The sequence below is a fragment of the Aptenodytes patagonicus genome, chromosome 6 (assembly GCF_965638725.1).
Source record: "Aptenodytes patagonicus chromosome 6, bAptPat1.pri.cur, whole genome shotgun sequence".
In the NCBI taxonomy this organism is placed as follows: domain Eukaryota; kingdom Metazoa; phylum Chordata; class Aves; order Sphenisciformes; family Spheniscidae; genus Aptenodytes; species Aptenodytes patagonicus.
In genome coordinates, this window is record NC_134954.1 from 69,972,241 (window position 1) to 69,996,789 (window position 24,549).

Genomic DNA, 24,549 nt, shown 5'->3' on the forward strand with positions numbered 1-24,549 from the left:
TGGTTCCGGGCAGTAAGAGGTCCCTACTCCTGCAGTTAGCTCCGGAGATGAAGCCTTGGGTTGGTGACCAAAGCTCTTACTGGAGTTATTTATTTTTCATGGACAGTGATCAATGATGAGTGCTAATAATGACAGCAGTGATTTCAAAGTTAAAAGTTAAGAAAGTAAAACTCAAGACTAATATGTTCACCTGGTGTTAGACTGAGCACTATGTGTTTAAACACACACATTCTTTTAATTCAAAACATTTTATTCTCCTTTTAAATCCACACCTTGATGTTGATCTGACAGTGGTGCAAATGAGAAGGTCACAGAGGTCTCTCTGATGTAAAATCAAAGTGAATTCAGAAGCAAGGTGCAGATACTGGAATAGTGTAAAACATAGAGTACATAAACATAACAAATAGCTGGCACATACAAAAGTATATCAAGTGCCAAATGTCTACAATACTGCAAATTAACTGCTATGGCAGGAGAGCTAGCAGTGGTGTTCAGAATGGAAAAGCAGAACTCGATTACAGAGATCATAAAATAATCCTCTCCCTTGATCTTCGGCTCCCTAAACCGGGAGAGGCAGAAAGCTGGCTCTGAACAATCTTTTATCGGTGATGGATGCGGCACTGTTTTGTCCAGTAAAATTGCTGATTTACTAATGGGAAAAAAATAAATCTTTTGTGATGACACCAACCTCTCTAACCTGCTAAAGAAAGTGCAAACAGATGGGTATCTCTGTGACTGTGAGTGATGAAACCAGTCTGGAGAAATACCAGTAGCGTCTGACGAGAACTAATATTGCAACATGCAGTAACATCACCAGCATCCCCCATTAGGATGCATTCATTTTCTTTGTGCCAAGAATATGACCAATGATACTGCACGGTTTGATTTAATAGATCTGCCTCTTCTAACAAAAAGGTAACAGGTATTTTATACAAATGTGAAATGTGCCCAGTGAAGCCTGGACAGATTTCAATTCCTTAGACTTTCCTCTTTATTGCAATGCTAGCTAAATTAAGGGACTTTTGATCCTACTAGTAAATTAAAAAAAAAAAAGTAGGATGCCTGCTTTACGGATTTTGAAGGGAGAGACACAGCTTTTTGTTTCTGATATGAGAATGTACTTTTAAATATCATAATTTCCCTTTATATATGAAACTCCATGCCGGCTTTGGTACCGGTGATGTTTTTCCTTAAGACTAATCTGATGTACCTCAAAACCAACTGCAACCAAGTCTGGTTGATTTGAACTGGTACAAAGAACTGATACAAACCAGGTAAAACACGTAAGTGAGACCAGAATGAGGCCCCGCATTATTGGCAGAGCAGGTAAATATAGCTCAGAAACTTATTTGTGGAGTTACACAGTTTGCAGTAAGTCGAGTACATCAAAAGATTAATATCTATCACATATCAATGCTGAGGAAATGATACTTTGTTGATTATAAATCAAAACTGAAGGACTTTTGGGTGCAGCTTATCAAACACTGACTTAGGAAACAATTTTCTTCTGGCATTTTTTTTCTCCTCAGTAGTCTACAAAGGCAGTCAGGTAATTTTTGCAGTTTCTGTATGAAAAAATACTTATCCTTTAATCCTTAAATCACAACAATGGAGTATAACTTCATATCAAAAGCAGCCAATGAAAGTACAAAATAGGGATTAGCAAGAGTATTTTTAGATTAAAATTACTAGAGTTGGAAAGAAGTGGCACATAATCTCAGTACCTTCACAAGTACTGTAGCAGGCTGAAGAGGATTTGTTCTGTTTCATTTGAAGGCTGATAGCATAAGTTACAAGGGAGAGAAGCTATTATTCTAACAGGGATGATTTCACAATAATCATAATCCATAACTGTACTTAAATTTAATTGAAAGTTCATTCTTTTTTGTCTGATATCTTTTAATCTTCAATGCTATACAATACTTCTGCTTGAACTAGCGAAGCACATGAGAAAGAAAGTTGAACTGATCATTTTGGTCATAAATTAGGACACTCATACAGCTGCAACAATTGCTTTCATTTCTAAATATTAAAACAAATGACTACTCTAGTTTAACCTTGAGGCACAAGATTCTCATCGTTTATATTGTGATATAATTCACGTGAGTGAATATAAGGTTCTGATGGAACAAACAATAATTCCTCTTCATTCCCTCCCCAAAGCGCTCAAGCTGGTTGCATGGCCACGTTTGCAGCATGAAGTCCCAGACTCAGTTTGCATATTCGAGAGGAAAAAGAAAGCCACCCCCCCCGCCTCTGATATACGACTTGCTTTTGAAAGAAGCATGTATTCGTTTCAGATCCTGATACTTGGGATATTTCTTAAATCTTGCCTGGAGCTGTGTATGACAGGTATGAATCACAGTAAATGGCAACTACTGTCTACGCTTCCCTTTTTCGAACGTACACAAATTTCTTGGTTAATGTTTACATAAGCACAATGTAAGTGTGTCTGATTTACTGTACCAATACCTACAGCTGCAGACTATCTGTTCTACTCAAGAGCATTTAAATGACCTTTGGGGTATACAATGTATATCCCATTAGCCCATTAACGACAAGGTGCAGCTTTGGGCAATAACAGAAATGTTAGTTTATTTATATGCACAGTGATCTATTTTTTTTGCTCAACTGCTTTTACAGCTTCACCAAGTTATAGAAGAGTCAATAGCTGACTTAGTGACTCTGACAAACTAAGTAATACATTGTACATACTCATTGCTAGAGAAAGAAAAATGTTGGGTTTATTTTTGTGACCTTTAGATTGAGAGAACTGCTTAAAATCAATTTATAGTTCAAAGAGATTGGATGATACCTACACTAAGCAGTAAAATTGCTTCCGCTTTGATAGTGTGCATTAAAATATAACGCCAAGGTAACAGTCATTGATTTGGATACAGAATGGGGAGTGAAGGTGGGTTTGTCAAGTGTAGAAGGTTGGGAAACAACTTGACAGGTTTCAAGCCAGTCTGTCTTGAATACTTAAGAAAAAGATTTAGAAGAAAACCAAGGAGTCTGACCTAGTAACTGCTGTTATTAAGGAATAAACAAGTTCTCTTGGCAAATCACTCTGTGCAGTAAAAAGGGGACAACCATCCAGACTGTCCCTAGAGAACCATACATTGAATTATGAGAATTTCATTGAGAGAGAGTAGGATCGGGTGACTGATGAGTGGTTGCTGTGTTATTGCCACTTTCTGCCCGAGGTCAAGGACCCAACTTTTCTTTTATCACAGCAGAAGACCTCTTCTAATCATCAGTCCTCAGAGATTAATGGGACCAGCTCAGCTTCAGAGCTCCCTAAGGAAGATTATTGCTCAGGCTATGGACGATACTATTGAAATGCTTTAATTATCTGTTGCCATTCGTTGTTGGTATAGTTGTTCTTACATGACACTTTGTTTATCATCCTCTTCACAGGTCACCTTGGAGAACAGATGCCTTGCAGCAAAAGAATTAGGAAGGAAGGAAAGCGGAGTGATACTGGCATGCGTCATGTTCTGATCTTACTGAGGACGAAACATGTTTTGAAATCCTATGCCAGTGCTGTGGCAGAAACACAGATGTGGTGATTCGTACCAGCTAGGAAGTCCTGTTGTGACAAATTCTCCCTAGTGGGAAATGAGGTGGTTAATCTATTGAATTTTGACTCAGAGAGCAAGGTATTCCTGAAATAAGACCTGCTAGCTGCTCGTCAGGTAAGAGTGAAAGAAAAGAGCCTTCAGTGTTTGATTATAAAGTACATGGTATCGTAATGCCGTACTAGTTCGTATTTTCTTACAGCCTTTGTGTGCAAAACCTTTTTAAAATTCTAAAGTTAGAAAGTACCTGGTCTGGGGACTTTGGTACAGATTCGGCCGTTTCCAAAAAGCCCTGCTGGACATCGGCCGCAGACATAGCCGATGTAAGGGGGTTTCCGATCAAAGCATAACACTCCAGGAAAACATGGCCTGTTGGCACAGGTAGTAATATGTGACAGTGGTGCTGCATGGCCTAAGAAAGAAGGAAGTTCAAGCGTGATTATTTATAATTTCTCAAAACAAATGCATATATGAAATTAAGCAGTGATTGCCTGAGCCCAGCTAAAGCTTTGTAACTGCTTTTATTCTTTTAAAGTCTAATTAATGCAGAACGTTCCCAAACCTTAAGCCAAACATGAGAATGTCCTGTAGGCACAGTATAACAGAACAGCTGTTTCTCATTAAAGCAAGATTTATTAGTCTGCTAATTACATGTTTTCAAGTTTATTACTCAAAGTTGTTTGGCATTTATCATGGATAATATAGAAACTGTAATTTTCAGCATAAGTGAAAGATTAACTGAATGAGAAACTGTATTATTCAGACATCCTTTTGGTCTTATAATTGAAAGGTAATCATCAAACCTTACAGCACATATACCTTACCTTTAAAAATACACTGTCAAGTACGTATGTTTCTGATCTAGGAATCATCCTTAATGTGTCAAACCTTGTATGACAGGAGACTACTTTATCTTAGAACTATGTGCAAAATTTAACACTCCAGTAGTATATAATATTTCATCACTTATGATGTCACTGAATAGCAAGTGTATATGAACTGCCTGTGAAGTATTTAATAGTGTCAAGACAGAGAACAGATGGTGAATAAAATCTTAATGATGGTTGTAGATATTTTTTAATGGCCTCCAGTGAGGTCTCCATCATGATTCTCAAGTATTTTCAGCATTATTCTTGCACCTTGCCTACAGCATTGTGATGGATACCCGTAAGAGGCAAGTTCTGGTTAGGTGTTGGCTGGCCTGGTACAGACATAAAAAAAGAAGGTGAGAAAAAAAAAATCTTTTCTTTTACATATGCCCCTACACAACAGATATGTTGAGTCTCAGTTTTTCTGCTCCTTGCTTTCACTAGAAAATCAATTAAGCATGCAACACGCGTTACAACAGGGCCAACATAAGCATCATGCAGACGCACACCCCCGTTAGAGAGTGCTGTAGTGCTCCGCATCTGGGAAAAGCGGCTGCCACAGTCAAGTTCATACTTCAAGAGTCGATCTTCGCTTATGCTCAAAACTCAGTCTTAACTCGGTGACTGCCTGTCAAATGCTGAAGTAAAATGTCAGCATCACTTGGCGATGGCAAGTTGGCATAAGCTGTCATTCTTATCATCTTGCCTTCCATTGATCACTAAGATTTGGAGTGATTTTGTTCTACCTCAGAAGCGATGCGATTGCTAATTAAGCCTGACCACTCTGATTGCTATTGCTGTAATGGCTCTCTTCCCGTGTAAAATCGTTGAGCAGCAATCCAGTCTGATGTTTTGAGGGGATTTTTGATTTTTAACTCTATCTTTCTATGATGTATTATAAACAGCTAGTTTATATTTACTGTTAAGGTGGTAAAACGTAAAATTTCTGAATATGTAACTGCAGCAACTGAAAAAGATTTCATATCCTTGTACACCTACCGTGTCTATCACTTATGCTAAAATTCTTAATTACAGGAGAATCCTTTGCCTCTAAGGGTTGCAGTGGCTGCTTAACCTCGGTCTCGTTCAAATCACCTTTGCCATTGCCTTTTTCAATGCTTAAAGCTTTTGTAATGTCAGCAGCAGGCACAGCTGTGAAAAGAAAGCACAGAGACAAGGAAACAAGGTGTTAGAGCTTAGCTGTGATTGATGATAAAAAGCAACGGTAACAGCAAATCAGATAACCTGACATAAGTTTATTCTGGAAGCCAACCATCAAGCAAACAAAGGCAAATCAGGTGAGTCAGCTGCTGACATGCAGCAAAGCTTCAGCACAAATACAGAAAAAATGACTATGCCCAAACTCACTGAACTTTGTTTATCTGGGAGACGTACTTAATATGCACAGTGATCTTTTATTGAGCTAAGGGCAGTAAAAAGGCCTCAGGTCCCCATTCATTAGACTGCATTGGTACTTGGATGAAGATATTACACTGCACACTGGGACCTGTGCTCTGTTTGATTCCTGCCTCTCCTTGAAAGCTTCTTTCTGAAACTATATGTTGTGCATGTTTGTTGGCTTTGGTTAGTTCAGCTGCAAACTTTGGATGTGTCAAAATACCTGTACAAAGGATGTAAAGAGGAAAATTGATTGGTGGAGACTCTAAAAAAAAAAAAAAAAATGATTTCTGCATAATTTTAAGACAATTTCTTGGATGAATTAGGGATTGTAAAGTCTACGTGGATGTATATTGCGAGCGAAACAACCCTGCCCTGGGTTCCTTGGCTATTCTGTACTCTTAATAAAGCTAAGACTATGACTCTTTGTATATATTAAATAACGCAATGAGCTATAGCCCACTCTAGCAGCTATAAAGTTACTTCAGTTTTCTCCTCCTTCCTCCCAGGAGCCTTTATACTTTCTTCAGAAAGGGAAGTCTTAGTAGGTATGTTAAGTCTGTATATCAGAACCACAAAGAATGATTTCTATCCTATTTTGGGTGGACAAGGAAGCCCTCAGGTTTATTCCTTCTAATAAATGTGCATTTCAGAAATAGAGAAACCTTCCTGTAATTAAAAAAATGCAAAGGAAGAAATTACTTTTCTCATATATTTCAGAAAAAGGGCATTATTTTATATATCCTTCCTTCATTGGTCAAATTAGCTACAAAAATATGCATTGGTGAAACAGATGCAAAATCACTTTGAAATAACCAATGTGGCCAAATAATACAACAAAAACCCCATTCTGTACAGACTTTTGGCAATACGATTGAAGGGATATTTGGTAAACCTGGCAAAGGCAGTTCTGCTGGTGCCAGGATCCTGCGGTTACAACTGATTCTTTCTACATCGGATTTTTTTTTTTTTCTTTCCTTTTTGGTAGTCAATATGAGGAAAAGTTAATATCTTCACGGTTAATAACTGTATCTTTTGCTTCTCGGATTTCTTTGGAAACACCAACAAACGAACAAACGAACGTGAAACACTTCAAGTATTGATTTTTCTCCTTCTGGCCAACCAAATGTTATTTTTAGAGAAGATTTGTGTGTCTATGACTGAAACAAGCAGCATGTGAGCAGGTTGCATCCCGTGCACTGGGAAGGTCTCGGCAGAATACAAAGTCACTGTGGCCTCCCTACTAAAGAGTTTGTTGCCCCAAAAGCAAATACTGAGCCAGTGTAAAATTGTTCCTAGCCATTTTCTTCACTAGTTGGGACCCGTGTCATGACTTTACGCCAAGCATGAGCTCACCAGCTGTGGACTGCATCCTCTAATGAAAGCGCACCTCGGAATCAGAGGTGAAAGGATGTGAAGGATTTGCGCGTGGACCTTCTTCCTCTTGCCCTACACCCTGCTTACACAGCATCCGCCAAAAACGAAAGTAACCCTGGGGGCGCTCCCCAAGTACTTGTTAGTGGATGGTGTATTTAGGAGTGAAATAGCGGAGAACGTGGGGAATGCCCTTGGCAAATTATCTAGCTGGCATCTGGAAAATACTTTTTTTTGTATGCTATGGTGTTTGTTCTAATCAAAATGAAACTAAACTGCAGTGAAAAATAGCAGAGACCGATTTGCAATTATCCATATTAATACAACGTGACAATAGTCTGCTTTATATACTTAAAGGTCCATACTTGAAGCGAGTGGCAAAGTACTCAATTAAGGATAATAATAGTAGAATCGAACACATTTTTTCCCCCCTCTATTAAAATAAATCATGCAAAACACTTACATTTGCAAGTTTTACCATTTCCCTCCATCCCACTGGGGCAAATGCCACATACGTATGATCCAAAGGTATTTATACAAGACACTCCAGGAAAACAAAGACTCTCTTCACATTCATTCCTGTCTTCCTGACAAGTAAGCCCTGTGGCAAAACAAAGGGGAGGTTAATAATCAGGAAAGATTCCCTGTTTATTCCTCATCTCAAATGTTGAAGCAGACTAAAGCTTACTTCTCAGCTGTAGACTCATTACAGGGTACGTCACTCATGTTAGAGCCAAATTCCCCACTGTCTTACTTAAACCTGCTTTTATCACACTGTTTATTACTGTCATTACTGGCACCAGAAGTGCTGAACTTGAGACTACTGCTCGTAGAAAACTATGCATGTTAAATTATTTCCCCTGCATCTCACATCTTTGCTTCTGCTTTTGTTGTCTTGTTTATGTGAGATCTTTGTCATATACTGAAGAAGTCAATGAATGTCACCATTTTGGCTTTAGGTTATGAAGAACCGTGTACTGACCTATTGTGCTTTTCATTTCTATGTGAACCTCACATAACTAATAGCTTATTGTGAACCGGCCTGACAGAGTCTGGCTGAAGGTAAACCTTACAAAATGATCAGATTTTTTTAAAAAACAATTTTTTTCTATTTAAAATTAAAATTTGAGGAAACATTCTGAAAATGTCTCTGAGCCACAGTGCTGGTGTACAGAAGATAAGCTGCTATAGGATTTGAACCCAAAAACAATGCGTCTTAGGTATTGCTGATTTTGGAAATAGGGTTTTAAAAATCCCTTGAAGCAACTGATATTCAAATTCACAACTCTGGATGATTTAACAGATACCTATAGGGGAAAGTGACCCAAAAGTTAAAATTACTATCTGAAAACCAAATGATACAGAGTAATCACATATAATGTTGTTAAAAACTCCCTCAGGCTTCAGGTATGTGTGCTGCTGTCTCTGTGCACTTGAAAAAACTTGCCTGGCTATTGCTGGTTACCAGAATACGTAGCCCTGATAGCAGGTCGTAAACTAGCCCATATCACTTCTGTTAAGGCACGCCCTTTGTCCATTGTAGGAATACCCAAGGAGAGCGGGACACCTTCTCGAGAGTCCAGGTGCCTGCTTCAAGACATACCACAAGGTACAGAAAGGCTTGTTCCATGACAGATATCCAGCTTTATCATGAAAGAAGATTTAAGGATAAAGGAATATTTTTTTTCTTCAGAAAAGAAATTTGTCACAGTGGAATGAATTACAGGATGATAAAAAAAGAACATTATTATTCATCTTCTACAACATAATCTCTCATTGCTTCAGCATTTCAGATAGCTTCCACCACTCCTTTCAAGTTGAAATAGCATCTCCATGTAAAAAAATTGAAGCCTCTCTTGATTGAGCTGCCTAAAAACATTAGTGACAACACCTTCTCATGCCTGCTTTGTCTTGTGGGAAAAAACCCCAACAACAATAGCACAAAAGCCACGTCCCTTTTCTGGTGCCATCTCAAGCTAAGCTGTTCTGGTTTTGCGTGCTTCTTGCTTCTTTCATGTAAGTTGGACATCACGTAGTATTGCAGGGCTTAACTTACTTTTTTTCCTCCCTTGTTACATTTTGGATTACTATTTCTATTGTATAATTTAATTAGCACATTTGTAGCATCAGGCTGCTTTTTTTCTGATACTGCTTTCTGATGACGCGTTGGGAAATTATTAGACATCACATTCTGGAAAATATTGAATGAGTTACCCTCTGATTAGATTAGTAATTATTTTCTTTCTCTGATTATCATATAAAGACTAAACATGATACCATAGATAATGAAAGTAGGAATGAAGTTCCCAGTTTCAGTAACAACAGCCACTTCTCCCCCAGTCCCCTCTTCTCCCTCCTACCCGCTCAATTTTTGCTGCAAAGGGCTGGCTTTAAAATCTCAAAGACGAGAGAATTACAAAAAGCAAAGGAACACCATAAGTAACAAGCTAAATTTTAAAATTCAGTCACTTGACTGATTTTTGTAACATAAAGGTGGAACTACACAAGCACTTCTTTTCACTCAGAGAGATTTGATTTTAAACAGTATCTGATCAATTTGGGCATAATGATAATCCAGGTCAGTCCAAGGACAAATGTTTGCAAAGTCTGAAACTTGGCTGAAGGTTGCTGAAGAAGCAGCAGAAATGGACAGAAAACTGTCTGCAACAAGAAGCGTCAATTATTCTGTTTGCACGACCTCCAGTGCACTGCAACGCAAGGGAGTCTCAATTCTCTTGGCACTGCTACAGGACAAATAAAAATAATAGGAAAAGAAGATCTTCAGGCTGCAAGGTTGAAACATCTGTTTCTGTGCCAGCTCTATTTCTCCATCCCTGCATGGGAAATTGGCTGAGAAGATAAAGTCCGTTCGTGCCTGGAGAGGAGCTGACCACCTGCAGATGCAGCGAAAGACTTCTTGACCGTGTTCACATTAAGTTGACTCTAAAGGAACAGGCAATCTCATTTAGGGACTCTATGGTTATTACAAACCATGAACAAACCTTGGGGTTTTCTTCAGTTTCCTGAAAAGTAAAATGAAATTATAGTTCCATCTTTCCCCCCGCCCCCCCAATTTTATATTAATCAATGGTACACGGGGAAAGAAAGAAGGGTTTTGTGACTGAGACAGTTTTCAAGGATGAGTTCTGTTCTCAGGCGGGTGATGTTCTTGCTTTCAGTGGCGAAAAGAAGAAACAGGAATTCTTGCTATCTTGTTAACAATGTCAAAGAAAAATGAATGAGATTTGAATACTCGATGACATAAATGCGTATAAGTCTCTGCAGAAATTTAAAGTAGTGATAATTCTGGAGTCATCCTTCTCCCAGATTTTCCAATAGCTGCTCTCCCCACCTTGTTCCCATTCCTACATTACGGCCTTGCATTGCCCGAGATACACCGATGCACTTGAATTGCTACCGCTTAGCAGCACACTGTGTTCCCTGAGCCGCTGCTTCTCTTGTAACGGTGTTTGGGAAGCTCTCAAAAGAGTTAACTTTTTGTTTCTACTCCCTGTTCACTATCATTTGTAAAGGTTTGACGGTGAAGTGGTGCTGTCACTTGAGCAGTATAGCATTGCCTTCTCATTAGATTATTGATGGTTTTCTGGGGAATTGAGACATAAACACCGCAACATGGATGAGCTTTTATTGTTGTCACAGAACCTGCCCTGAAGTAAAATCATCTACTTCCCAGCTGGCTTTCAGCTCCACTTTCTTATAGTTTTTCACCTGCTATTAAAACTTTGAGATATATTCCTGTTTCACCCAATCATATCTTTTTTTTCTGTTGTCGCTTGTGTTTTAACATTTTTGGCGAGGGAAGTACAGCAAAAATAATGGCCATTTATTTATCCTGGCAAGAATTAAGGGTTCAGGAAAACCCAGTGTTTCTCTGGCCATGAAGGTGGCCTGTGCCCTTGTCTCTAGAGTCAGCTGTATGTTGCTTTCAAGCGTGTTATTTTCAAGTATTGGATATTTCATTCTTTACCGTTTGTGTAAGAATGAGAACCACATTTCAGAATATGCTCCATGTGAATTTATAAACAATGCATTGTAATTATGGCAGACTATTTTATGTGGAATAATAGAGCTTGATTTCACTCCGTCTATGTGCAATACCGCATAAAGTGAGAAGGGCAGCAGTGTGAAACTGGTGATGATCAAACAACAGGAGCAGATCCACTGAAGTTATTAGGTCACAGAATTATATTGCTTTTTATTCATTTAATCCACCTCCTTACAGGCAATGAAGAATTGTTCTCATCGTATATTTCCAAGTGTTTAACCAAATACAGCCAAAAAGGTTCCCAAATTTCCCTGTGCTCATATGAATGTTATTTCCAGGGGGATTCAAGACATTCTGCATACGTTCGTTTGGTTTGGGGATTTTATATTTTGATCAAACTTTCATTTTCTAACTTTATTCTCCATGCTTAGGCTCGTACGTTCTTGCATCAGTAGAGTCTTTGGTGGCACAAACACTTTGGAGAGCAGCAGGCTTTGCCTATTTTATAGCATGACCTGGAGTCAATACTGTCTAGGAGTCATACATCTTTTAGGCCATTTTTCTGAACTTCCACTTCTGAATTTTTTTTTTTTAGTTTTCATTTCTGCTGGAATTTTATAGTTAATGAAATCTGGACTTGCAGTCCCACATGACCAAAGCAAAGAAGGTTTCATGAACTGCTGAAAGGCAGAAAGGGTACCTTGCTGCCTGTATGAGCCCATTGAGTAAAATCTGTTCATTGCTTTTGTTTATAATTGAGTTTCTTCTTTATATACACACTATAAGCAGTAATAATTATGTGCATTTGATGTCACTTCTACTGGATTTTTTGAAACCTATAGCACTGCACAGAAGCCAATATTATGGGTCTCATGAATTCATTCATGCTTTCATATGGGAACAGAGTAAGGTTTTTGACGGGTTCAAAGACTGAAATCTGAGCTCAGCTTAAGAAGTTTTTTTCTTACTCTGCTTTTGAAATGGTTCTGATCCAAGAGATGTTCTAAGACAGTTTCAGTTAGCACCTTTCACTTGTGGGAGACTAATTTGACAAGAATGGATAGCAACACAATGTCTTTAATTTTCAATAACTGTTATTTTAACTGGCCCTTTGTCTGCAAAGCTAAGCAAGAGCCAGGCTTAGAAATCCTATTCAACTCCTGTATGTTCAGATGTATGCCTTGTACCTCCTGAAGAGCTGAACTGCAAATTAAAAGACCACAACTTCGGTGAAACTCCAGGAGGTGGTGTGTTTAGGTCAATGTGAAACTCTGTTATGTTGGAAGCGAGTGTTGTTACTCATAGCTGGAGTGTAGGTCCCAGCTTGGAGGAGGCGGTAGGCACTCTGTGAGACCCAACAGCGACTCAGCTCAGCCAAACTCCAGAAGCTTAATGCAGCAGAGAGTCTAATGGCTGGCTCTGCCAGTTCCAGTCGGCAGAGCACAGGGGAGTCATTGTCTGCATGCTGTCACAAGTGCTTTTTCACATGTGTGAATCATTCACAGATGTCCTGAATGCAGTGAAGCTGACTATAACTTGCATGATAGGTACCAACATGGTATCTCCTCATCTACGTTATCTATTAGATGCTTCTCTTTCTCCTCACATTTCAGGTTTTCCTGTTTGCACTGTATGTCTCGCATCCACCTCTTTGGCCTCACTGCATTTCGTTCTCCAACTCCTCCTCTTCATACTTTTCATTCTGCTTTTCTAAAAGAACCTCTTTTGGTGCAGTGATCATCCCTCTTCCCTGTATCTCTCAAAATCATATTAGTTTAAAAGGCTAGATTTGTTCCATCAGCATGCCTGCCAACCAAATGCGTTTGTGGTTTTCTAATGCTTAAATTTAATGAAGCTTCAAGTGGGACTAAAGGACAATTTATTTCTGCATGTTTTCTATATCTACTTCTCCTTCCTAGACCTAGAAAAGTAATTCATTCCCAGTTCTTTCATTGGCTTAATTTAGTAAAATCCTGTGGAGTGCAAAAGGGTCCTGGATCTTTGCCTTTTCTGTCTTCCACTAAGTCTTCTCCTAGCTCATCTTATGGATGGACAAATCCGTGGGAAATAAGCAGGTGGAAACTGAGATCAGGGAGGTTCACAGCCTCCTTGAGTGATCATTTCAGGACCATAGGTCATTTTTCCTTCCTTGACCATGGATAATTAGGTACTGGTTTTGCACGTTTTCTATCTGTCTAAAGCTAAGTCATAGGAGCAGAACAGGAGGGTTATGTAGTCCATTTGACAGATGCTTGTGGTCATGTTGCACTCAAAAAATCCTGTAGCACAATATATCTCTAGTTAAATGAGAGACAGAAACAGTGAGGTGTTACCTCCCAGCCCAGGGGGACATTTACAAAAGTAGCTATCCACACTGTCCACGCATGTCCCGCTGCCGCAGGGGTTTGATTTGCACTCATTAATATCTTCCTGGCAAAATTCTCCATCAAATCCATTTGGACATAAGCACAGGTATTCACCAAGGCCTGGAGGGAATTTAATATTGGTAACACATGTTCCACCGCTGAGGCAGCTGCAGGGCTTCACTCCAACCTGAGGAAGGCAAAAGGGAGTTGTGGTAAGATTCCTCTAAATAATCACAGCTGAGAAGTATATCGTTACCCTTTAGGAAGGGACAGATTTGCAGTGCAAACACGTTATATAGTATTATGAAAACTTATTTCTAACCAATTTCCTTTGTCTAGATAGACGGTCTCATACTCAGCATACTTATTTATTTGACTGAAAGCTTGACTTTAAAGGGATTTTTTTTTTTGACCATTTAGGGGCACATTCTAACTTCTTATAAGAAAAAAAAATCCTATTTGCTATAACAGCAGTTTTTACATAGTATCTGAGGGCAGAATTTGTTCCTTATTCTTCAAAGAAGAAATGAAAAATCTTTTCTCTTTGCCTGCCTGCCCTCCTTACTGTTTCACATTACAAATGGCTCCCAGGCAGGAACATGTTTGTGGAATTCCTTAGCTGGTCTCTCTCCTCAGGGAAGAGAGGTCCGTAGTTTTATTTTACGTATGTACAAGAACAGCTTTTCAACAGATTCAAACCTCTGTATTATCTCACCTAGTTAAACGTAGGTCTAGTTTGAAATGTTTCCATTTAAAACCCTATTTAGATTCCAGTTTTGCCTTTGCTGTGTGGGTTCAGCAGATTGGTATTTTTGAGGATAGTGGTTTGAATGATTAAAAATTGGAATCTTTAGGGAAAAAAATCTTTTCTTCACAAAGCTGTTCTTGTGTCAAGAATCTGTGTCCCACTTTATTAGCTCATCCTATCACAGGATTAATGTTAGGCTATACAGTAAAGACAAAGCAATGCACAAGCTCTGCCAAGAAACTTAAAGTGTGGAATAATGACATAAGAGCAAGACACCCTCTAAAAATATAATTGAGAATGAGTTATAATCTCCCTTTTATAGCTAAAACTTGGTCTTTTATGTTATATGCTTTTTTCTGCAATCCAAATGCAGAATGTGAATTTTAAAGCAGATTAATGAACCATTAAAAGGCTCTGCGAGAGTGTTCTTTCAAACAGCAATCAATAGCACTGTCTCTTGTTCCTTGTATATATAGTTTCTCTGTTCTCGGAGATATTTATTCCATTAATTGATCATTATTGCTGTGCTGGATAATATACACTTATGAGGAAATAGCTGAAGTCTTAGTTTTCAAGACAGTAACAAATTATTTGCTATAATGACAATTGCACCAAAGCACTGACATAATAAACAGGTTTGTTTTGTTTTTCCTTTAAAGCGTTAATTTCCTTACCTCAATAGAGTATCTGCTCTGTGCATTGCATTCATCCGACACAGTGAATTCAAAGGTCTGCATTTCTTCTGAATCAACTTTCCAGATAAGAAGGCCAGCAGGAGAGAGCCTGGCATCCTGTGGCCCAGCCTCTAAGATGAATAGCACAGCTGACCCTTCCGGATCCACTGCTATTAACTGGTAAACAAAATTCTCACCGATAAATGTCAGCAGCTGGCTGGAGGGGGCCTGGAACACAGGAGGCAGGTTGTCTAAACAGCAAAAATGAAACCATGATTACATAAATTCCAGTTTTTCCCATGTAAAGATTCACAGCATGGGTCTTGGTAGGGGTTGTCTCAAAGAAAAAGGTACAGAACGTACCCTGAGGCTGATGGAGGAAGCGATTTCGATGTTAGAGGCAGCAAATGGCTTTACCAAAAAGTATACCTTTTTCCTTCTATTTTTTTCATGCCCCATACTGAAGTTTCTCCCGTACTGAACTTTGATTACTTTTGATGTATTATCTGATACATGGGAGGAGATCAGACATGACTTCTATAACCTCCTACTAGTCCCCCAATTCTTACTAAAACTTTAAATAACTGTATTTCTGATACTTACATATATATATATATATTTATTCTATCTACCACCTTAGAATCATAGAATCATTAAGGTTGGAAAAGACCTCTAAGATCATCGAGTCCAACCGCCAACCCAACACCACCATGCCCACTAAACCATGTCCCTAAGTGCCTCATCTACTCGTCTTTTAAATACCTCCAGGGATGGGGACTCAACCACTTCCCTGGGCAGCCTCTTCCAATGTTTAACCACTCTTCCAGTAAAGACATTTTTCCTCACATCCAATCTAAACCTCCCCCGGCGCAACTTGAGGCCATTTCCTCTCGTCCTATCGCTTGTTACTTGGGAGAAGAGACCGACACCCACCTCCCCACAGCCTCCTTTCAGGGAGTTGTAGAGAGCGATGAGGTCTCCCCTCAGCCTCCTTTTCTCCAGGCTAAACAACCCCAGTTCCCTCAGCCGCTCCTCATAACACTTGTTCTCCAGACCCCTCACCAGCCTCGTTGCCCTTCTCTGGACACGCTCCAGCACCTCAACGTCCTTCTTGTAGTGAGGGGCCCAAAACTGAACACAGTATTGGAGGTGCGGCCTCAGCAGTGCCGAGTACAGGGGCACGATCACTTCCCTGCTCCTGCTGGCCACACTATTTCTGATACAGGCCAGGATGCCATTGGCCTTCTTGGCCGCCTGGGCACACTGCTGGCTCGTGTTCAGCCGGCTGTCGACCAGCACCCCCAGGTCCTTTTCCGACAGGCAGCTTTCCAGCCACTCTTCCCCAAGCCTGTAGCGCTGCATGGGGTTGTTGTGGCTGAAGTGCAGGACCTGGCACTTGGTCTTGTTGAATCTCATCCAGTTGGCCTGGGCCCATCGATCCAGCCTGTCCAGGTCCCTCTGCAGAGCCTTCCTACCCTCGAGCAGGTCAACACTCCCGCCCAACTTGGTGTTGTCTGCAAACTTACTGAGGGTGCACTCAATTCCCTCATCCAGATCATCAATAAAGATATTGAACAATATCTATCTATCTATCTATTGAACCTTATCTATCTATCCATTTAAATATAAGTAAACTAAGTCTCAAAATGATGAATGACAAATTAATTGAGTGGGCAACTCAGGGGGAAAAATAAATTGTGTAACTCTTCCATTGAGTAGACCCTCCTGCCTTTATACGAGTCGTAATTAAGCCTGAGCAGTTTGACTGAATTCAGTTGGACATTTCATCAGAAATAGAGGTCTTCTCGGTGCAAGCAGAGGTACATCAGTGATGCTGAGATTCTCTATCCCCAGTGACAGTAGTGCATATCATGTCACCTTTGGCATTGTTATTTCTAGTGGTGTTGTTTACCTTCAGTATTTCCTTAATGAAGATAAAAGCCTAATTGTACAAGGCTATTTTACAGTAGAAGACAAAAGCTACATGAAGATACTTACAATAAAAATAGGTAAGGAGGACCAGGTAGAGAAAAGTATTACATTTTATAATTAGAAACCAAGGAAAAATAAGATTGGATGAGTACCCTGAGGTGACAGCAGCTCTGTGCAGGGCTGGGAATTTCGTCTCCATGTCCTAAGCCTCCTCAGTCTCAAGCCATCTTTCCTCTTTAACCAACAGTAAAAATTGACATGTATTGCTATTTAAAGGAATCTTCTCACAATATAATTTGACCATAGTTATGTTTAACTTAAAGAACATTTCTAATACCGAGGATTAATTTCAAGTCACACTCTAAACCTATGAACTATGTATGTGTTCTCATAAGGACTGCATGTGTCCTTGCATTATGCTTGTGGGAAGTCATCATTAGGGTTTTTTTGTGGTGCATATCCTTTTATCAAGCTTTGCTTTCCACAGCAGGTCTCACGCAATTATTTAAGTCTGTCTCGCCACTCATTGCTGCTGTGCTATCAGAGCTTTCCAAACTGCTTGTCCAGCAGATTGTCCTGGCATAACTGTTGAAAGCTTCCATCTATTAATTTACCTTTTATTTCCCAAACACTTAAACCATGGAGCCCATAAAAGTGGTGCCCAAAGTAATCAATGAAATATTGATGCTGGGTATGCATTTACAGATAAACACAAAGGTGTTAACTGGATGGAGGGTAAGGAGGAGTTGTAGGCACAAACTAACATAAAATCAGATGTTCTGAAAGTAGTCTGTGAATAAAAGTGTTTCTAATTCCACAGAGATCTCCTTGCCATCGAGTGAATATATATATAAACTCCCAATTATTGCAGAATTTTTAAAAAGTTTTTTGCAATTTTGAAAACAAGTCTGACAAACCCTTTCTTTTCAATATTTTTAAATTTTGAACTTATTGAAAAGTGAACCATGATCTATTTCAGATTTCCCAAATCACTTCTAGCTTTATAAATTCCAAAACAAATGCAGTTTTTCCCTTTTAAGCCGTTTTCTGAATTTTAAAATTGAACTGTCTCAGTATTAGTAATGAGTCTGTCTATATAACAATCAGGATCAGCTCATCCCTAGAGATGCTACTGCTGTGGCCAATACAATGGCAGGACAGAAAGGAGACAAGGTTTGTGAGTCACAGAATATCTCTCATTAGACTAAATTATTTTCTTGGGGAAAAACCCCCATGCTTTCAGGTGTACAAGCTCTTCTTCAGGCCTGGCTTACCTGTAGGCATTTTAACTACTCATGCAAGTAACATCCAATGGGATTTTTAGTTGGCTAACACTTGGGATGGATCTGCCTACACCTTTTCCTGACAGGGAGTTTTAAATTTCAAAAGCTGGATTTTTTAGGACATAAACTAGAGGTGTATGTTTTTAAACAGAGAAAATTCAGAGTGGATAGCCTGGAACAGGAATTAAAAGGACTCATGAACAACTCTCTCCCTTCCTATTGTGTTCTTGCTTCCAAAATTGATTTCAGACAACTTATGACTTCTTGCGTTGCCGGAAACGGTTGGGTCCTTTCTGGTCCTTCTCAAAGGCATTTCTATCACCTCTGAGAAGAGCGTGTCTGCTCACTTCTCTCCTTGGCAGGGTCTCCACTGGAGCTATGGACTCCAGCCATTGTGTTACAGCTCTTGCTGTTTCTGCTGCCATACCTTGCACTCTCTAGCAGCATCTGTCCCTGAGCATCCCCAGCTGTTCCCCAAGGACAAGAGCAATCTTCCTCTCCTTCCAGAAGGGTCTTGCTGACCTAGTCACCCTAAAGGAATATAAAACTGCAAACAAACAAAGCAAACTGGTTCTGTCACTCACTTACCTCTCTGTAATTTGCTTGTGTTTACAGAACCTAAAATTGCAAGAAATTCTTTCTAGAACCAACACGTGAATCTACATAAAAGCAGTAATATAATCCTTACATTGACCAGATGCAAATGTGCTCATGTAAGTGGGGAGATGTGTTGTGAGGATAATGCTGCTAGAAACATGGATTATCTGTAAAGCATGTGGTAACTAAGGGTTGTTGTTTACACTGGGGATGTAGCCATGAAAAAGCTATGATTAAGTCCTTAGCATTCAGGAGGTGCTTCAAAAGGCAGACTTCTCCACGACCCCTGCCATGACGGGCTGCAGAATGAGCCTTTAGGTTCTGTGGCAGTGAAGGTAGAATCATAGACTCATAGACTAGTTTGGGTTGGAAGGGACCTCTAAAGGTCATCTAGTCCAACACCCCTGCCGTGGGCAGGGACATCTTCAACTAGATCAGGTTGCTCACAGCCCTGTCCAGCCTGACCTGGAATGTTTCCAGGGATGGGGCATCTACCACCTCTCTGGGCAACCTGTGCCAGTGCTTCACCACCCTCAGCGTAAAAAATTTCTTCCTTATATCTAGTCTGAATCTGCCCCCCTTTAGTTTAAAGCCATTCCCCCTTGGCCTGTCACAACAGGCCCTGCTCAAAAGTTTGCTGCCATCTTTTTTAGAAGCCCCCTTGAAGTACTGATAGGCTGCAAGAAGGTCTCCCCAAAGCCTTCTCTTCTCCAGGCTGAACAACCCCAACTCTCTCAGCCTTTCTTCAGAGCAGAGGTGTTCCAGCCCCCTGATCATTTTCGTGGCCCTCCTCTGGACCCGCTCCAACAGGTCCGTGTCTTTCTTATGCTGAGGGCTCCAGAGCTGGATGCAGTACTCCAGGTGGGGTCTCCCCAGAGCAGAGCAGAGGGGCAGAATCCCCTCCCTCGACCTGCTGGCCACGCTGCTTTGGATGCAGCCCAGGATACGATTGGCCTTCTGGGCTGGGAGCACACATTGCTGGCTCATGTCCAGCTTTTCCTCCACCAGTCCCCCCAAGTCCTTCTGGGCAGGGCTGCTCTCCATCCCTTCATCCCCCAGCCTGTATTGATACTGGGGGTTGCCCCGACCCAGGTGCAGGACCTTGCACTTGGCCTTGTTAAACCTCATGAGGTTCACACGGGCCCACTTCTCCAGCTTGTCCAGGTCCCTCTGGATAGCATCCCGTCCCTCTGGTGTGTCGACCACACCACTCAGCTTGGTGTCATCTGCAAACTTGCTGAGGGTGCACTTGATCCCACTGTCTATGTCATTGATGAAGATATTAAACAGTACCGGTCCCAATACGGACCCCTGTGGGACACCACTCGTCACCAATCTCCATCTGGACATTGAGCCGTTGACCACTACCCTCTGGATGCGACCATCTAACCAATTCCTCACCCACCGGACAGTCCACCCATCAAATCCCTACCTCTCCTTTAGTTTAGAGAGAAGGATGTTGTGGGGGACCGTGTCAAAGGCCTTACAGAGGTCCAGATAGACGACATCTGTAGCCCTTCCCATGTCCACTGATGTAGTCACTCCATCATAGAAGGCCCCTAGGTTAGTCAGGCAGGACTAGCCCTTGGTGAAGCCATGCTGGCTGTCTCGAATGCCCTCCCTGTCCTCCATGTGCCTTAGCATAGCTTCCAGGAGGATCTGTTCCATGATCTTCCCAGGCACAGAGGTGAGACTGACTGGCCTGTAGTTCCCCGGGTCTTCCTTTTTTCCCTTTTTAAAAACGGGGCTTATGTTTCCCCTTTTCCAGTCAGTGGGAACTTCACCGCACTGCCACGACTTCTCAAATATGATAGATAGTGGCTTAGCAACTTCCTCCGCCAGTTTCTTCAGGACCCGCAGATGGATCTCATGGAGTCCCATGGACTTGTGCACCTTCAGGTGCCTTAGATGGTCTCAAACCTGATCTTCTCCCACAGCGGGAGGCTCTTCATTCTCCCAGTCCCCACCTTTGCCTTCTGCGGCTTGGGCAGTGAGGCTCGAGCACTTGTCAGTGAAGACCGAGGCAAAAAAATCATTGAGTACCTCTGCCTTCTCCATATCCTGGGTAACCAGGTCTCCCGTTTTGTTCCGGAGAGGGCCCACATTTTCCCTCATCTTCCTTTTATCCCCGACGTACCCATAGAATCTTTTCTTGTTGCCCTTGACGTCCCTGGCCAGATTTAATTCTATCAGGGCTTTAGCTTTCCTAACCTGATCCCTGGCTGCTCGGACAATTTCTCTGTATTCCTCGCAGGCTACCTGTCCTTGCTTCCACCCTCTGTAGGCTTCCTTGTTGTGTTTGAGTTTGTCCAGGAGCTCCTTGTTCATCCATGCAGGCCTCCTGGCGTTGTTGCCTGACTTCCTCTTTGTTGGGATGCATCGCTCCTGAGCTTGGAGGAGGTCATCCTTGACTATTACCCAGCTTTCTCGGGCCCCTCTTCCCTCCAGGGCTTTGTCCCCTGGCACTCTGCCAAGCAGATCCCTGAAGAGGCCAAAGTCTGCTCTCCTGAAGTCCAGGGTAGTGAGCTTGCTGTGCGCCCTCCTCGGTGCCCTAAGGATCTTGAACTCCACCATTTCGTGGTCACTGCAGCCCAGGCTGCCCTTGAGCTTCACATTCTCCACCAGCCCCTCCTTGTTGGTGAGAACAACGTCCAGCATAGCACCTCTCCTTGTTGGCTCCTCTGTCACTTGGAGAAGGAAGTTATCATCAACGCATTCCAGGAACCTCCCAGATTGCTTATGCCCTGCCGTGTTGTCCCTCCAACGGATATCGGGGTGGTTGAAGTCCCCCATGAGGACCAGGGCTTGTGAGCGTGAGGCTGCTCCTATCTGTCTATAGAGGGTCTCATCCGCTCGGTCTTCCTGGTCAGGTGGCCTGTAGCAGACCCCCACTGTAACGTCACCCGTCCCTGCCTTCCCTTTAATTCTGACCCATAAGCTCTTGGTCGGCTCCTCATCCATCCCCAGGCAGAGCTCCATGCACTCCAGCTGGTCATTGACACAGAGGGCGACACCCCCTCCTCGTCCCCCCTGCCTGTCCTTCCTAAAGAGCCTGTATCCCTCCATCCCAACACTCCAATCATAGGAGCCATCCCACCACGTCTCCGTGATGCCAATAAGGTCGTAGCCCTGCAGGCGTGCGCACGTCTCTGACTCCTCTTGTTTATTCCCCATGCTATGTGCGTTTGCGTGGAGGCATTTAAGTTGGGCCCCCGATGAAGCTGTCTTACTGGCTGGAGTTCCTTTGTGCTGCTCTTCAGGCGCTCTCCTGCTGACCTGTGCTCCTTCTCCACGCTCTGGGCATCTCTTGCTGGCCCTGGCATCAAACTGGTAGGAATGGGATGGACTGAGGTTCCCCTCCCCCGCCATCTCTAGTTTAAAGCCCTCTTCACCAGCTTGGCAAGCCTATGACTGAAGATGTTCTTCCTCTTCTCTGACAGATGGACCCTGTCAGCCCCCAGTAGACCAGGTTTCTCAAAGCGAGTCCCATGGTGTAAGTAGCCGAACCCCTGGCTGTGGCACCAGTCCCGTAACCATTTGTTGACTCGCCAGATTGGACTGGCCCTTTCAAACCCCTTCCCTTTGACCGGCAGGATTGATGAGAAAACTACCTGCGCTCCCGAGTCCCTTACCGCCGCTCCCAGGGCTCTGTAGTCCTTCTTGATAGTCCTCAGGCTGCTCCTGGCTGTGTCACTGGTGCCCACGTGAAACAGCAGCAGCAGATAATAGTCAGTGGACTGTATGAGGCTCAGTAGCCTCTCGGTGACAACCCTGATGTGAGCCCCCAGTAAGCAGCACACCTCTCTAGAGAGCGCGTCCAGTTGGCAAATGGGTGCCTCCGTACCTCTCAGAAGAGAGTCGCCTACTGCTGTCACCCGTCGCCTTTTCTTAGTGGCGCTGGTTGTTATACAGGGGGCAGATCGGGCTGCATTACTCAGCTCCAGCGCTTCTCCTGGTGTGACTAATAATGAGTGGCTGATGCCTATCACTTAGACTCCCTGCCAAGGCAAGGTCTTTTGTGTGGCATTTCATAGGATTTGGCTCAGGGAAAGAAAACAATTCTTCCAGATACCAAAAATATACACTAGTGTTTTAAAAGCAGTGTTTTCCCCAAATTGTTCCCTTAAAAATTCGTACCTGTGAGACGATTACAGATGTATTTAGGGTCCATCACCTTTATCTGACAGACTTGGGTACTGCATGGGGCACTGGCATATCAGCAATTACATTTTCAGGTGTTATTTTGGTTTTATTAATTTGAGATTTGTCAGGTTTCGGCCAGAACAAGATACGTGCCCAGATGCATAGCGCACACAGTGGAGCACTGTCTGCTTCTGGTCAGTCTGCATTTCTGGTGCACCCAATTATTCCCATTGCAAACAGTCCACATGCACTATTGTGCAGGATAGATTCATGTTAGCCAAATGAAGGAACCATGTATTTCATAGACCGAGTCATAAATTCCCAGCCAAGTGCTTCTAAATCTTAGAAAAAACTGTCTTACTTTCATTAATAGACCAGGTGAACTCAGAAATGTCAGGTTCACAGAGAAGGCAAGGACTGGTAGGGCTTGACTCTCCTTCACCATAGCAAAGTCCATCTATATTACAAGTATTTTCCTGCAAAAAAAGGAAATAAAAATGGATGGGAGGTGGAGGTAAGGAAAAAAGAAATAAGATAGATAAGAAATTAGCAGTTAATAATTTCCGGAGATAAGCAGAAACTCACTTGTCTCTTGAAACAATAAAATAGTAGCAATTGAAATGCTGGTACTTTCTCCCAACAGGGAGAAAACAAGACATGTAAGTTTTCCAGTTTCGGTTTGAGATCCTTGTAGCTTTGAATGTTTTAGCTTAGGCAACATGCGATGTTGCTTGTCATCATAGATGAATGCAACAGAATGTGATTCTTTTTTTTTCATTTGCACACTTATGTAGTGTATGTGATCATTATTCCCAGCTGTGGCTACTAATATGATGTTTATTAGGTAACGCTCAAAAGCGAGCTCCATGAGACTAACAAAAACTGAGATTGGATAAAAGCTCTGTTTGAAATTTTGGAATGCTGTTCTGATAATTATTTCTGGAGGTTCTTCATAAAAATATGAAAAGGCAATGATATAAAAGCAGACTAAAGAATTACGTTAGATTTTAGGCTTCCATGAGATAGTTGTAAGCAACAGCTAAACACGTCTATAGTGCCGAGGTTGGGCAGAACATCCCAGCAGAAGTTCATGTGACGCAATGTGGGCACAGCAGCCTTTGAGGCCAACCTGGTCCTCTCCTAGTTAGGGTGGCCACCAGGGCCAGGGAGGCCCTGTGGCTTCCACGTGGGCTGAAGACATTTTGGGTTGTCTGAGAAGCGAACTCAGGGACATAATTAACAGATGTAATTAAACGTCTACACCACGGGAAGGTCCTATGGCAGAGTTGTGCCTTTTGCTTGTAGCCTGTGTTGGGGCACACCTGCAGATGCGACTTTATCTGACACTGCAGATTCCCAGCAAAACATGGGGTGCTGTTGGGAACATGGGGGATGTCGCCGCTACAGTGGGACAGCAGGAGGGAGAAGCTACCAGGACCAAAGACATTTTTCCTTTTCCTTCCTTTGAATACACATCGCTTTTCTGAGGCTCGTTGAGTGTCCCGTTACTGGCCTTGTGGTTTCTATCTACTGCTTTATTAGTTTCTCAAACTTCTTTTGCAAAGTATATTAGTCAAT

At 41.9% G+C, this 24,549-nt stretch overlaps 1 protein-coding gene across 1 annotated transcript in view; it reads right to left on the reverse strand.

Annotated features, from left to right (window-relative positions):
* Positions 1-24,549, reverse strand: part of LOC143161524 (von Willebrand factor D and EGF domain-containing protein-like) — a 193,987-nt gene that overhangs the window by 58,442 nt on the left and 110,996 nt on the right. Inside the window, exons 15-20 of the mRNA XM_076340608.1 lie at positions 23,333-23,447; positions 15,017-15,267; positions 13,562-13,781; positions 7,686-7,823; positions 5,450-5,602; positions 3,829-3,993 (exon numbers count right to left, since the gene is read on the reverse strand). Of these exons, the coding sequence (XP_076196723.1) occupies positions 3,829-3,993; positions 5,450-5,602; positions 7,686-7,823; positions 13,562-13,781; positions 15,017-15,267; positions 23,333-23,447 (1,042 nt within the window). The remainder of the gene's footprint in view (positions 1-3,828; positions 3,994-5,449; positions 5,603-7,685; positions 7,824-13,561; positions 13,782-15,016; positions 15,268-23,332; positions 23,448-24,549) is intronic.